This window comes from Hippocampus comes, unplaced genomic scaffold (assembly GCF_001891065.2).
Source record: "Hippocampus comes isolate QL1 unplaced genomic scaffold, H_comes_QL1_v1.1 scaffold105, whole genome shotgun sequence".
Taxonomy (NCBI): Eukaryota; Metazoa; Chordata; class Actinopteri; order Syngnathiformes; family Syngnathidae; genus Hippocampus; species Hippocampus comes.
The window spans coordinates 1,912,172-1,928,136 of record NW_017806235.1 but is presented as its reverse complement, the minus strand read 5'-3'; the positions used below and the strand labels follow the sequence as shown (position 1 = coordinate 1,928,136).

The 15,965-nt window shown below is 45.0% G+C and overlaps 1 protein-coding gene across 1 annotated transcript in view; it reads right to left on the bottom strand.

The window, feature by feature from the left end:
* The window catches only part of LOC109507311 (receptor-type tyrosine-protein phosphatase S-like), a 53,811-nt gene that overhangs the window by 17,850 nt on the left and 19,996 nt on the right, over window positions 1–15,965 (bottom strand). The window contains exons 4-13 of the mRNA XM_019856642.1: window positions 11,665–11,679; window positions 9,594–9,863; window positions 8,835–9,214; window positions 7,455–7,656; window positions 5,826–5,962; window positions 5,052–5,196; window positions 2,786–3,103; window positions 1,285–1,478; window positions 1,139–1,165; window positions 705–822 (exon numbers count right to left, since the gene is read on the bottom strand). Coding sequence (XP_019712201.1) covers window positions 705–822; window positions 1,139–1,165; window positions 1,285–1,478; window positions 2,786–3,103; window positions 5,052–5,196; window positions 5,826–5,962; window positions 7,455–7,656; window positions 8,835–9,214; window positions 9,594–9,863; window positions 11,665–11,679 — 1,806 coding nt within the window. The remainder of the gene's footprint in view (window positions 1–704; window positions 823–1,138; window positions 1,166–1,284; window positions 1,479–2,785; window positions 3,104–5,051; window positions 5,197–5,825; window positions 5,963–7,454; window positions 7,657–8,834; window positions 9,215–9,593; window positions 9,864–11,664; window positions 11,680–15,965) is intronic.

Genomic DNA, 15,965 nt, shown 5'->3' with positions numbered 1-15,965 from the left:
GTAGCGAGGTTGGCTCGCCGGCAGCGTGACCACACGTGGGGGAGCGCGGAGGGCGGGTAATGAAAAGGGGCCTGGAACGCTTGAGGGTTTGGAGCCTGCAGTCTCTTTGTAAGCTATGTTGTACTCTGTGATGACGCCATTGCTCTCCTCTTGGTCAGGAGGGAGCCAGGAGAACTGGAGGGAGCAGCAAGTGGCGTTAACAAAGTCAGATATTTTGGGGTATCCTGAGGGTGGGATGACGGGTACGCTTATTTCCCTCCGCACTACATCTCCGTAGCCCGCTCGGCTCTTTGCGGAGAGCACAAAGACGTAGGTGGAGCCCGGGGAGAGGTTTATGACGGTGAAGTTTCTCTCTTTTGTGAAATCTATCGTGGTCTCCAGGGAGGCATTCTTCAGGCCAAACTGGAGGCGGTAGCCTTGAATTTCCAAAGGGAGCCCCTGGCCATCAGAGCCTGACGCTGCGCATTCCGGTGGAGGAGCCCATCGAAGCACCACTGATGGACCTAATCCCAAATGTGCCCACAAACAGGGAGGGCCGGGTACTGCAAATGACAATGCGGGGGAAGGCAGAAAGTTAGTTTGAATCATCAATTTAACGACCTAAAAAGCATTGAAATTAATTTGGCTGCTGCGGCGGAAGTTGAAATTCCCTGTAGAGTACGTATGCTGCTACATTCTGAAGCAACTACTCGGCATGTACTTACCCAACCCTGAGGTCTTCACCAGCTTGGCTTTGCTATGTGCTCCGTCACCTTTGGTGGTATATGCTGCCACTGAGACGGAATACAAAGTCTCTGCTTTTAGGCCTCCCAAGATCATCTCCTATCAAGGGAAACACAAAATCGCATTTAAAAGTGATTCAGTACACTTTCGTATTTATCATTTCCAAAACAGTTGGCAAACTATTAACGTTGCGCATTCCTGAAAAGAAGAAATCAAAAGCAAGAAAAATCACAGTTTCAATGCCATCAACGCTGGTTGATTGTTGGATGGAGGCACGTTTTCCATCGGATCCAGGTGAAAAGGTGCTCAGTATTGAAACCTTGACAGGTCTGTGCTATTTCAAGCGCTATTCTAGTTCTGTATGTGCCAATATTGAGTTCATGAAGAAGAAGAAGAAGAAGAAGCGTGCACTCACATACTGAGTGGAATCATCCTCTTCCATCTTAACCGCCAGGCGAGACGCGGCAGACAGGTAACCCAGAAAGAGGAGATGAGACCGGAAGGATATTCAACCATCCAATAATTGACCATCACATTTAGATTCTTTCACGATGATGTCACCTGAGACTCATCCAGGAGGATATCTTTTATCCAAGGAAGATTTCGGGATTCGCCGCCGCCAACACGGCTGTAGTGCACCTGGTAACCGCGGATCTGACCTTGACGTAACCTTGGCAACACAGACCGCCAAGTGATCCGAAGTGCGGAGGAATTGATAGGATTGACATCAATGTGACGAGGGGCTGCGCTGGGAACTGCACATGCAAAAAGCCACGGATAATTACCTACTGTAAAGAAGCATCAGTATAAACAGTGGAACTTCCAAAGTGGAATGTGTTGCAGATGCGCCTGACTGACTTTTTAAGCCTTTCGGGGACAGCGGTTACTACAGTGGACGGCTTATCATGTTATCAGGTTACAAGGCGCATGAAAGGGTTAAAATTCTTACGGTGTAAACTAAGCATTCTTGCGAGCTGCAAATAAAACCCTCAACGTTTAACGATGAGAACTATGACAACGTCCACGGTAAAGCTGCTTTAAATGCGAATCCTCTCGATATATAACTTCCTCTGAATGTTCTGCATGTCCTCTTAAGTTGTTACAGCCCTTACAAGCGCCTCTGGACCTTTGGGAGTAAGTGGAGCAAAACAGGTAGACCTCTGAAGCAGAGGTGGGTGACTCAATTTACATGGTTTGCCTCGAGTCAGACTTAACCTGGTAATTTTCCATTTTTTTGATTTTTGAAAGAAAATATGCTTTTTGTGTTGTGCACACAATCCCGGCGATCCACCGGTATGCTACAAAATGGAGCGGAGAGGCCGGTTCATTAAGCAAGCACCCAAAGATTCTTATTTTTGGATTTTAGGATTAGGTTTCTGATAAAATGGTCCAAAAGAGAACAGCAACTCAGTTTTAACCCAGAAACACAACAACTATGATAACTAACTTCATCTGTTATAAAACCCCAAAAGACAGGTGCACTACGTTAACTTCACTGTTAGCTCGCTGGCCAAACATGTGTTTTTTGGCGTGACTTCCACAGCAGGGGGAGATGTGAAGTCGAAGCGGTGCTTGGTTAGAGGGTGTTTCCAGCATCTGAAGGCCAACTCTACCTGTTTCAAAGGCCACGGTTCGGCACAGCAGAAGTACTATTGTATTGTAAGTAGTATTGGAGAATGGATTCAGACCATTAAAACTGTGATTTTTCAATCTGTGACGACAGCTAACAAATGCTAGCACAGATACTGAGTGCAAAGTGGCTAATGTGTGACTATAAGTTGTGAATGAGTAAGATTTTGTCAGTTACGACTTTCTTCCACGAGTAAAGATTTGACTTCATTGACATTTAGTGGGGACTCGACTTGACTGGCTTGGTTTTTGTGACAGCTACTTGGGACTTGTTTAAACGGTAAGACACATGTGACTTATCCCCTCTTCTGCGCTGTAGAATCAAGATGCCCTATTTTCCCCTGAACTTTTGTGGGCAATCCGAATTGTTCAACCTGAGCTAAATTTGACTTTCAAAGTTCCACTGTAACCACGAATGCGTATCTAGACTTACCATCCTCATCTGTTCTGCAGAGTACAGGCAAGCTGTTGGGTCCAGTTCCCTCAGAAGTAGAGGCTGCCATGGTGATGTTGTACCAGCTCCATTTCTCCAGGCCCTCTACTAGTGTGTCTGCCTGCCGGGCCGAGATAGGGAGCCCGGACACCTCCTGGCCCTGACCTTTGCCTCCTGCCCCAGAAACCTTGCGGTACCTCAGCTCATAACCTGCCAACTCGCCATTCTGGCCTTCCAGTGGAGGCGGCCTCCAACTAACTCTCAGCGAGGTGGAGCTGGCACTCTCGCAGGAGACACCCTCGGGTGCGGCTGAGGGCTCTGATTAGACAAGGGGGAGGGCAGTCGGTAAAGCGTTTGAGAGTAGGGGGTGAAAAGCAAGAGTTGGTGTGGGGGGGGGGGCGATAAAAGTAAAAACACAGGGGACAGGATGAAAAAAAAATGGAAACAATAAGAGACGACGGTAAACTGAACTGAAAAAGATGACACGGGGATAAGCACGAGAATAAGAGCCAAGCCAGCACTTGACATACAAGAATAACACTTAATGAAATCAACCAGAGACGAGAGCATTGACAGTGAGCAGACAACTTAAAAGCGGAGACGACTGGGCTTGAAGAGTGTACAGCGTGTGCGCGAGTGTGGGAGTCAAAGTCCTAGCTGACAGATTCAAGTATCTGCCCACTCAGCTGTAAAGCCACCGCGCTGTTTGCCTCGGGGGACAATCTCGATGTGCACCAAACCTTGGCGATAACAAAGCACACCCTGGGAAATGCATTGTGCTTCAGGAAATAGTCTGCTTGCTTAGAGTTGGCCTTGACTGCACCCCTCCTGACACCTACACCGCTTTTCTTTCCTCTTCGTTTTTGGGGGATGAAAGGACAAGGACACAGGTTAGATGTACCGAGCACATTTTTGGGGATCAGAAAGCTGCAAGTTTCATGTAAAAATAAATCTCAGTCCTCCCCAAATTGCAATCACAGGCTGTCAAGTGTGTGCCAAAGCAACGGCTGTGGCTACAAACTCTCGGTTCAGGGGTCACCAACCTTTTTGAAACAGAGCACTACATCTTGGGTCCTAACTCACGTAAAGGGCTACCAGTGCGAAGGCCCTGACCACATGCTGGCTGCCAATTTTTTACTTGTTTTTGCCCCTTGCTCTTCTGTCTACTCTCTGTAACAACTGCACACTCACGGCTGACAACGAGGCACTCGAAAGTAACCGCACAAGCCAAAGGAAATCGTAATGTCCCATCACTGGTGAACTGCTCTGATAACAAGTCGGTGGGCGACTCATGTGTCCCTTGGCGGCTACCAGGTACCCGCAGCCACCTTGTTGATGACCTCTGGTCTTAAAATATGAAAGCCACTGGCAGACTAAAGAAAGTCAGTTCAGGGAAAAGGTAATAATAGAAGTAGATTAACAGTGGAGTGGAGTTACTCACGAATGTCACACCTGGAAAATTAAAAATAGGTTAACAGAATAGAACAAACATTTTTCTTTGCAAAACCATTTTCCGCCTTGTCACAAAATCAGTGACCGAATAAGATTGGATTGGATTGGATAGAACTTTATTGTCAAATGTACTGTATGTGTAACACGGCATATACTTTTTAAAATGAAATACGACTGTGTGGACATGGGCATATGCAATGCATCACACACAAATCAGGTACATTTGTTGGGCTATGCTTGGTTATCGAGAAATGCCAAAAAGGGTGAAAATCCAACGAAACGAAAAAATCACAACGTCTGGCGCTGACTTATAACATAGCAGACCAACCCACAATCTTTTTAAGCTCCTCTCCACTGCCTGCTCGTCTGGCAGACATTTTCACCCTTTTAAAGATATTAGACACTGATCGAGTAGTGGGGAGGGGGGTAGTGGAAGGAGGGTGAAAAAGAGTAAGACACAAACATTAAGCGGCGCTCCGTCTCCATCTGTCATGATATGTTTTGGCTGTGAAAAAAAAGGGAGAGGCTGAGCGGAGGAGGAAGAAAGTCGCAGTTAAACGCAGATGGATGGATGGGCGTGGGCTTTGGACACATGACATGATAAAGGAGATCAATGGTCGGATGGTGTCACAAGGTTGCCAGCTCGTGCCAGGTCAGCAGACAGCAAGTGAAAATTGTGTCAACGTGGGTTTTCATGACATTTGTGGGCAAGGTGAAACATAATACAGTACGGCAGCAACGTGTGTGTGTGTGTGTGTGTGTGTGTGTGTGTGTGTGTGTGTGTGTGTGTGACATCAAGGAAAAGGAGACATACTGGCTTGTGATGTCCTCTGCACCAGTTCATTGGTGAAAGCACCGATGCCTTTGTTGGAGATGGCTGCCAGGGAGAAGGAATAGTCTGTGTTGGCTTTCAGACCCTCCACCGTGTAGGAGTTTCGCGGGCCAAAGGTCAGCTTCTCCTACAAGAGGAAGAGAGAAGAGGAAGGTGTCAACAGCGGAGAAAATGATGCTGGACAGAAGGATCAAGGCTCCTATGTCAAGCAACCATCATTTGCAGCCTCCCGAAAAACTCCAATAAAAACGGTTGTGACGTGTCATAAGGAAATTAGCAGTAATACTTTATAAAAAGATATATTTTCATTAAATGCACAGAATTGAACATGCGACTTGGCCACCTGGGCGTGGTACACGACGGTCATGCGAACGAAGAAGAGTTAAACAACCACTGGTACTGCAACATTGTTTTTTTCCACGGGGGATAAAGAATATATGCCAGTGAGTACTGTTACATTGTCTATCAAAACATGTTGCTCCATTGTTTGTGTTCAAATATTTGTTGCGTGAAGTATTCTGACATCGCCACATAGCTGCTATTCGTTAGCCAGACTATGGCCTTTCTCATCAAATGTTAGCATTAAGTTAGCGGACGCTAAGTGGTTGTTTTAAATACACGTTTTTTTTTTTTTTGGGGGGGGGGGTATGTTTATTTTGACCATAAACTTCAACTAGACCGATTCAAAAAAAAAAGTTTTTAAATCTGTTTTCTAGCACCTCAGGTGGTTGTGATATTTTCAGTTGACTATCTTACCAAACTGCCATACTTGACAGGTTTGTAAAGGAGCTCGTAATTGATGATGCCCTCCTTGGTGTACGCCGGCTCCCAGGTCAGCTCAATGCTGGTGTCAGTCACCCTCCCGATTTTAAACTTCCCCGGTTGTCCTGGAACTGAAGAAGGGAACAAGACCGATGTTATTTGTATGGATATTACCTCGGGGAGCTATTAACAAAAAGGTGAACATCACTTTAAAATTTTTGTCACCATTTTTAGCGGCACGAATAGGTTGTAATTGTATTGCCGTTGTGTTCAACCGACGTTGTGTTCAACCGATCTTCTCGCTTATTAAGGTCATTTAAGTTACGGCAGTAAAAAACAGCTTTTTTAAAACCCATTCAAAATACCTTTTTTTTTTTTTTTTTATTGCCTAATTCCATGGGATTTATGTTGCAACCAACAAGCTCTTCTTTCATCAGACTTTGACAAATATTTGGACTTAAACCATATGTTTCTCTTCCTGTAGGAGTTGAAAACTGACAAAATGTTCAGGTACACGCGTCCCAAGTCTACACGGGAATTTCAACACGTAATGCCATCACAGATTTGTGAGCACTAATCTCGTCGTGCCCGCCGAAGACGTAAAACCGACAACTTTTGCAACCACCGCCGTCGTGACTTGACTTGCTTGAACATAACACGTTCTTGCTCCTGTTAATCTGTTTCCTTTTCCACAACTCTCCACAAACTTAAGTGTCGGCTTGTGCGAGTTACTCATTTGAAGGATGCGCATGTTGTGACAGGTCGAGCCCAGTATTGCATAGCGGCCGCGTTCCACTTGTCATCTGAATAAGCTGCTTGCTGATTTGCACGACGTGCAGCGATGACGCTGCGGGGCAGTGGGGTAAGCGGTCTGTAATTTATATTTAATTCTAACGGCCATCATGATGATTAGATGCAAAATCAGATGAGTACTAAACAGTCCTCTTCTCTTATCACGTGTTTTACAGAAATTATATTCAAGCATGTATAATGCATTTCGAAACAAATTAGTGACTATAAACGGAGAGGGACTTTAATAGAGAGACTGGAAGAGTCACAGAAATGCAGAGTGGTGGCCCTCATTATAAATATATTGATCAATTGATTGATCAGATGCCAGTTGTCAATTTCGCTCTTTAGCTCCGGTTTAGAGAAGGTTAAATAAAGTTCCCTCGTAAAGTTTATCGTGCAATTGACAGCTTTGTCGTGACATTCCCCCAAAAAGCTTTTTTTATGAACCAACTGAAAGTGTTGAAAATAGCTTGAGAATTAATCCATTAACTGGCTTGAACAATCCAAATTTCGGAGAAGTCATCCGTCACTCTGCGGGAGCCGTGCGGCATTACGCCACCTCAAGATTGAATGTCTCAATGTTTTTTTTTGTTTTTTTAGATAATAATGAGTGAAAAGTATACATCTGAGTTCGCCTGTTTGGTTGAAAATGGATCGCTGGAATACTTTGGTGCAAGAGACAATATAATACCAACTTGACCAGCGGTGTTTGGAAACTCAAGCAAGATGGCGTTTATTTTGATTGCAAGGATTGCCCCCAACAACGACGACAGGCCAAAGCGATATACGGTAGATGATATGATATTATATTTGCCTGTCAACAACACTGACCTCCTGGCATGACTTTAACGTGGACCGGGTCAGAGAAGGGCCCGTCCCCGACTGAGGTGAAGGCCAGGACTTGGAGGGTGTACGTCTCGGAGGTCACCAAGCTTTGTATGGTGGTGATCACACTGTCCTGGACATTATGGATCTTCCACTCATTCATCGGCCGGGACGGGTCCATGGTGTAGTACACGCGATAGCCTTTCACCTGCAACACGGCAAGCATGGAGAGAGATTTTTTTGACGGATGGCGTGTTGAGTTTTTAAGGTCATCCTCGGCTGAGCTGTGTGATAAATGGTCTCCCACTTAATCTCACTGTCTTGCATGCACTGTAATCCATAAAGCCTTCATTCAGCATACAAACAACCGGCGTCGATCACAGCCAAGGTCGCCATCCGTGAATTACGGTGACGTCGGTCCAGATGGCCGCGCGCGTTTGCGGTTCGCGCCTCGTAAGAGTCCGCCGTCATGAGGTGATGACCTCCCGTGGCTGAAGGTCAGACAAAACACCTCTAATACAAACTAAGTGTGCTCTCGCTATATATCACCATATTTGTTGAGCGTCCTCACCCGTGACCTCCATCGGCAAATCTGTTGTCACTCCTTTAATAACTATAATCCTCATACGCGCTAAATGCACTTTTGTGAATATCGTCGATGGGTGAGGTCGGCTCGAAAAGGAAATAGGCTTCCAGAGGGAGTGCTCTTAATTTAGAGCAGAAAGCACCTTTTCTTTCTTTAGAGATTGGGGTGGCACTTAGGTGGTAGTGGGGCTAGAAAGGTGGGGCACAATCCCCGTTAAGGACACAAACCCGCACACTCCAATTCAGCTCCCTGTGGGGCATTTTATGGAGGCTTTAATGTTTTAATCTCCTTAAAGTCTCGACGCAAATCTGAAACCTTGTTAGTCTGTCCTCAGTAAAAGGCAAATTTAATTTCAATTGGGGGATACATGATTTTTTTTTTTATTCCTATTAGTTGGCACCAGTGCCTCTCCTGTTACTGTCACATGCAAGTAATTACAATTTTAAAGCCATCACTTTATTGCGCACCAGTGAACTGCTGGATGTGCAGAATCGAAACATAATATGGAAAAGAATCAAAAAATACATGTAGCCATCATTAAATAGGCGTAAAAAGACCACTTGGCATTCCAGGCACAATATTAAAACCCTTGTGGGAAAAAAATATACTTCCCTTTCTCATATTCCTCAATTGAAATAAATTTGCAAGGTTTAGACACATGCAAGTGGACACATTATAGGATTAAAAGAATGTCGTAAGATCCAACATAAGAGCTGTCTCAAAAATTTCCCCTTGACAAAGATGTAAATAACAGGTGACGTGATCTCATGTCATATGAAAAAAAAATATGGACTTCCCACCTGCCCATTTGGCTCCTCCGGTTCCTCCCAGCGGACCATCACTGTGTTCTGCGAAATAATGTGCGCTTGGACATTTCGCGGCGGGCTGGCCGGGGCTTGCTCTCCCGTCCGGGCGTCCACTCGTACAGAGGGGGGGCCCTGGCCAATGCTGTTGAAGGCTGACACTCGGATCTCGTACTCGGTGTTGGGGTACAGCCCACCGATGCTGTAGCGGGTGGTGGTGATGCTGTCTACCGTCTCATACTTGCTGTCTGGCCCTTTGGCGCGGTACTGGATGATGTAGTACGAGACCGGGTCGGGGTTACCGGAGTCCCACGTGATGGTCACGCTGGTGGCTGTGGTTTCCGTGACGATGGGAGTGCCCGGAGGCTTTGGCAAAGCTGGGAGCACATCAAGATCGATGATGACATTGTGCAATGTTGAGCGGGCTTGGATATGGTTGCAAAATGATGGGAATTTTCAAAAGTTGAAACTTTCCAGAGGAACGAACAGGAATTTACGAGGGTTCAAGAACATTGGCTCTTTGTAGAGAATTTCAATATATATATATAATGGGGACAATAGATTTTTAGTATAATTCTGACGAGAACAACCAAATTTCATTTAAAAGTTGCGCCTTTACTTACGAGTGTTCCATCGTCCAAGTTATTAAAATTATGAGCCAACACGTGATTGGAAATTTATCAGAAGTGTTCCGGAAATGTACTGGAAATTTCCCACCCCTTTGCAAGCCTCGGCCTATCGCGGGACGTCTCTTACTCTTGACTAAGACTTGAGCCGTGGCCTCGATGATACCCAGGCTACTCATGGCCACGCACGTGTAGTTGGCCGACTCTCGCACGCCATTGAGCTCCAGCACGTTCCGACCGATGGGCATCTCGTCCTCGGGGGTCAGGTCCTCGCTGGACACCATCCATTTGACGTAGGGCATCGGGGAGCCCACCGCCACGCAGGTGATGTTGACGCTCCCTCCCGGCATGATTTCGTGGTTGGAGGGGAGAATGGAGAAACGAGGGGGGACGCGGCGCACTGGTAAAGGAGGAGAGTCGGGGGGTAGAGAGGAGAGGGCAGGAGGTTGAGGGAGGGCGGGGGAGAAAAAAAGGCGGAAAGAGAGAGAGAGGAGGTCGGGTGAGGGGGAGAGAACCAGATAGAGAGGCAAAGAGCGAGATGCAGAGAGAGTGAAGAGAAGAGAGGTAAGAGGAAGGGGAAGAATGAACTTCAGGGTTTTTTTTTTTTTTTCCTTTTACAGAAATTACAAAGGGATATTTCACGTTGAGCCCCAATTACTTGATGGTACTGATGAATCCAACAGAAAGACACACATCGTGCTGAGCTCACCCAAACAGAGTGAGCTGCCTTGACAAACAACAAGAACATGACATCGTCTTGAGTAGCGCTTCATTGAGGGCATGACAACGACTATCAGTTTTTCTTTTTCCGGAAGTGTTATATTTCTTCATCATGGTGGAAGATTTTATTTATTGATTTATTTTTTTTATGCCGATGTAATATAAACGTATTGTTCGGAGCAATGGCCACACTGAACTTTGGACTCTGCTTATTGTAGTATGTCTTAAATATATGGATTGGCATCCCGAGCAATTACACCGAGAGGAAGCGAAATTAAGAAGCAGCTTCAACAGCATCAATCATTGTGAGCATTTTTTTTTTTTTTGTGCGTGTGTGTGTGTGAGAGTGTGTTGTCAAATTACGCATCACAACATTTGAAGCTTTGTTCTAGCTCATCCCAAAGGTGTTTGGTGGGAGTTTTTTTCACGCCTAACTCATCCACGCATGCCTTTCAAGGCCTTACTTTGTGCATTCGTGTTGCAACACTTTGCCCAACTGTGTCAACAAAGCAAAGGACGATCCAAAATGTCTGTTGCGGTTGTCGTAGAACACATTTGAACTCATCCGAGTAGATCGAATCAGTCTATGGACCATTGAAAAGCTTTCGCGTGAGTAACCCAAATATGTATCATGTACACTCGAGCTAGACCCCATCGGAGAATGGTTTCACTGTTTTGGGATGCATAACAGTCGTTAAGATACACTGGAGGGAGTCCTCTGGCAGCCATTAAATTTGAAAAATGATCGTGGAGGCATATGAAGGTGTCGCATCGAATCAAACTGTGTTTATTTGGTAGAGGCTAATTCGTCGAGGTGGAAACGACGTTCTCAGTAAGACAGAGGGATGGTTTCTGAGTCTTGATGTTAGAAGGCCTCCCTCACTCGCATGCCGCGAATATTTCAAGGGAGAACCAAGAGGTTCTTCACCGAAGCCTTAATAGATGAATTAATCACCTACAAAGTGTGCCCCAATTGTTTTGTCCGCACCAGTGCGAGCGGAGACCAAAAGACTGAACTCAGAGGTCGCTTCTCATGCCTCGGCGACTCAAGGAGGAATACAAAAGGTGAACCAACACAAAAACAGAGATAATGCGGAAGTGGGAGGAAGGCACAGAGGAAACAGATAGAGGAAGAGAAGACAGCGATGGAAGTGTGAGAGAGAGAGAGAACAGCTCTGCTCCGCTTCCACGCGATGACGTGGCAATGTAGGCAAGGGCACATTGCAACAACCAAATACCGTAACAGTACACAAAAGTTTCATACAGGTAACAGTGTGCAGTCAAAATGAACTTGGGTATGTGGACAGGAGAGGGTTGGAAATAAGGTGCCGGGGCGGTTACAGAGTGATCATCGGACACGTTAAGTCGAGAACGAGACAGCATGAGAGAGGCAGAACGGAGAGAGAAGAAGAAGAAGAACAAGTGCGGGCAAAAAAAGTGAGGTAGTAGGTGCATGTTTATAAGTGGATCAACTTATGTACATGTGTCTGTCGCTCCTACACATCGGGGTGCGGACAGAATGCGGAGGGGCGGGAGAAAAAGGAGGGAGGGAGGGAGGGAGGGAGAGGAGGGGAAGAGAGATAAAGAGAGGGTTGGGAAGTGGGTTTTCGGGGGGATGGAGGGGGAAAAGGGGCAAAGAGAAGAGGAGCGAGGAAGAAGAAAAAACATGAATCTATTTAAAAACACAGCGATACCAAAGTCAGGCCCATTCAGAGAGCAGGTGCTTCGGAAGGACAAAAAAAAAATACAAAAAAAAAAATGGACTAAAAAGGAAGAAGAAGCTGGCAACACAGGAAACAGAAAAAAGACAAAAGAGATTGACGGACAGACGTCTTAGAATGGAGGGAGAATGAAAAGGGAAGCGAGAACGAGAGCAGTACAAATCTGATCACTTCAGCAACAGAAAGTGGTAAAAATCAAGAAAATGAATAACATAAAAAATGTTGAACCTGAGAATTTTTTTTTTTACATTTTTCCACCTCCCCCAAAACAAATCAGTGAACATAAGAATAAAAAAATAAAAAAAATAAAGCAAAGGTAAATTCACATTTACAACCTCCACTCCTTAATGAGTGACATCGCGACTTGCAATCTTCAAGGGCCACATCCGCCCTACTCAAAGAATCTAGAGACAACTGAATCAAAGTCAACATGTTTTCATTCCGATATGGCAGACAAGGAAAAATACGAGATTGCCTCTGTATTCAATTTACTCGCTACAGATAAAGTGGAAAAAGCGTTTTTGGAATGCTGGAGGAAAATAAAGAAAATGCCCAGAATTGGATAGACAAGTGAAAGACACGGAGGAGACAGAGACAAAAAAAAAAAAAATCTGTTAGAGAGAGACATGATTAGGCAAGCATCTCATCTCACCAGAGCATGCTGGCCGGACACACACGCACACGCACACAGATCAACATTCAGCATGCACAGTATGCAAACACATACGTGCAATGTAGCTACATCTTCACCCTATACAGTTATTATGCAGCGCTAATTACTTGCATGAGCAAAGCATTATGGAGTCATTCAAACAGCGCGGATGAAGAGTGAGGAGTCCATCGCTTCGAGGTGTGTCCGAAAAAGTTCCAGGGCCAGTGTCGCAAAAGCTATCCTTCAAATCCGAACTGCAAACTACAAGTGAAGAGCGCAAACGCAACACAGACATCTCCATTTTTCAGGCGGGTCGTCAAGTTTGCATTTCATTTATGACCAGGTTCAAGCAAATCCTTTTATTTATCGTATTCTACGTGATTAGAAATGAACCCTTTCATGCACCCTGTAACCTGATAATATGGTAAGCTGTCCACTGTAGTAACCACTGTCCCTGAAAGGGTTGAAGACATTTGCAATTTTACCCATAAAGTGACCATTGGAAAAATCATCAAAAAAAGTACAACTCGTTTGGTCCTCTTTGATGTCATTTTATCGGAAAACCAGACAGCTCCAGAATTTTTTTTTTTCCCCCACATTTTTCACTTAACTATAAAATCTCTTAATAATATTATCGTTTGTGAATAAAAAAACAACCCTACGCCTTAAAACAAATGAAGCCTTATTTTTCGTCACAGTTATCGCGCTACCAACAGCGGAGAAGGCTTTGTCGTAGAATCTGCACACCTGGTTGAGAACACCAATCTCAGCGATGAGTTTCATGACATTGTCTCTCTTGGATTCTTTCACGTAAAGGATAATACTTTACGCTTAAGCTACAGGACGGTAGCAGTGGCTTGATGACAAATCATGCACGCTGACATGTTTGAGGATGAGTTATGTTGGCGTGAATATGCGTGGGCTCATGAATGGCTTCAATGCAGATGGGGCAAGCGTCAGTAAAATGCATACCGCATTTGTGGGTTTCTGAAATAATATTTTTGGGGAGTTATTTGGATTTGCAGGGTGAGCTAATGCAACATCAAACGATGCGGTGATTGGCAGTGTGTTAGTATGCGCGGCTCTATTCTTGTCCAAATGGCGCTTGTCAGTTTTTGCGCTCGGGCTCGTCAGGTTTTCCCTTTTGAAGTAATCACCCTGGAGACTAATGCAATTTCCCGGCTGTCCGTCTCTGTCACGCCTTCATGTACACTTGGAAGGATTTTTACGGGATCTGCCATGTACAGCTTTGTCATCTCGGCCATCTTGATGTCATTCACATCGGGTCTCATTGATGATCCCCTTTGAACTTGTGAAAATAGGGAAAAAAAAAAATCCCACAGAGCAAGGCCCAGTGAAGAGGGATGTTGCACCAGCGTGCTACATTCTTCCCGGCAGGGAAGTGTAGGATGCTCGAGGTCACAGGTGTCAAACTCAAGGCCCGGGGGCCAGATCTGACCCGCCACATCATTTTATGTGGCCCACGAAAACAAATCATGCGTGTCAAACTTCCCTGATCATTGCTCAAATATGGACCGAAATGTCAAATTGTCATGTGTAATAAATAACGTTGAGACTAACTTTTTTTTTACCCTGTTTACACTCACTTGGACAATAATTGCACAAACATCAAACAAACAGTTGACTGATTTCAAAACTAGTGATCCATCAATCTGACTTGTTATGTACAAGTAATAATCCGATCTGATGATTAAACATTTATTCCGTTTCACTGTCGTAATGGCCCGCCGAGGGAAGACGTAACTCCAAAGTGGCCCGCGACAAAATTTTGAGCAGGCGTGCTGTTGTGGTGAAGCGGCCACCTCTCTGTTAATTGTGACCCACATTGAAGGGGGGGAAGCTCGTAGTTTGGATCTGTCATATCACTATTGTGCCATCAGTCCCGCAACTTAACTGACAGACCTCATCTAACAGGAGCAGGCGACAAGCAATAATTCCTCATGTGCTCAGAGAGCTGCAATAGAGGCAGCCCTCACGCTCCCCCCGACCCCCCCTGCCCATTATACATAGTTTGAGAGAGGCGTGAGGTTACATCTTTATTAGTTGAGCCAGCCTCAGCGCTGTCCTCTGTGTCGAGACTCTGGAGGCGGTCGGTTAAAGGAGACTTTGGCACAGACACAGGGATTACGGCTCTATCTCTGCCACGTCTAAACTATACGGCATATAGAGAGCTATTGAGGACTATCGGCGGGCTGACATTTAGTCTGCACAATCCCATCTGGCTCAAGGACACAGCTTTCATCAGTCATGTAATAAGGCGAAACTCATCCCCTCAATACTTGAGAATGCAAAAGAATAGGATTGCTTCCAAATGTCAATAGAAGCGTGTCGGAGTGTTTGGTGGCGATAGCGACAGTGCGGACGAGTGAAGCTCGACAGACCGCATTACACAGATGCTTTTGGAGGACACTTAAAGCAGACCAACATGAGATCATGATGTCGCCTTGAAGTTGCTCGTAAGCGATACCGGACCCACAATCGCCGAGGCCTACTTAAGCCAGTTCCTTTCATGTTTGACATTCATGTTTTATTGCACTGAAACATCTTATGAACTTCAAGTTTCCTTTCATATATATTTTTTTTAAATCATGGAATTACATATCTGGAGGAGTTGTTTATGTTTGATGGCGCGACCGTATTTAATGGATACAACCGGGAGACTAAAGCCACAGTAAAACATTGAATTGACTTTCACAATGGACATAATGATGAACATTTCCAGGCTTCAGTTACATTGTTTACTTGAATCTATATTTTCTTTTTTTGGGCTGTTGTTGCTGATTACCTAAAAAGCCTCAATTATATTTCTCATTTGTTTTAGACAGCTAAAACGGTCTGGGGTGAAATTGACCAGAAATAACACAGGACAGGACAGGCGCACAGGACACAACAGACTGAAATATATCATGATGATACTTAATGGTTATTTGAGTTTACCTCGCTGTCTCTATTAAAAGCACGCTGAAGATAGAGGGATCCTTGTGGTAATATAGGATGCTTCAAAATAAGGCTATGGCCCGCGACAAAATGTGCAAAAAAAAAAAAAATGGAGGAGGGAAAAAAAGGAGACATCTATTTGGGGAGATGCCCATAACTAATGGAGGTGCAGCTTCTATCGTAGCGCAGGTTTCTGTTTGAAGATCCGCGGCGCGGATACAGATGTTAGCAATGGGTTCCATTCCATTTAGTTTTAAGAGGCGCTCCCCTGTTGTTGCTCAAGTGTAAACGAGGGACACGCTGAATCCCCGCCACTTTAGTCTTGAGAGAAGCTCCGTTTCTATTTTCTGGTTGTGTTATAATAAAGAGGCTGAGAAAGAATTGGATTTTGTCATTATTTCATCGCTTAAACAGGAAATGTAATCGTCAATGGCGTTTACATGGTCAATGC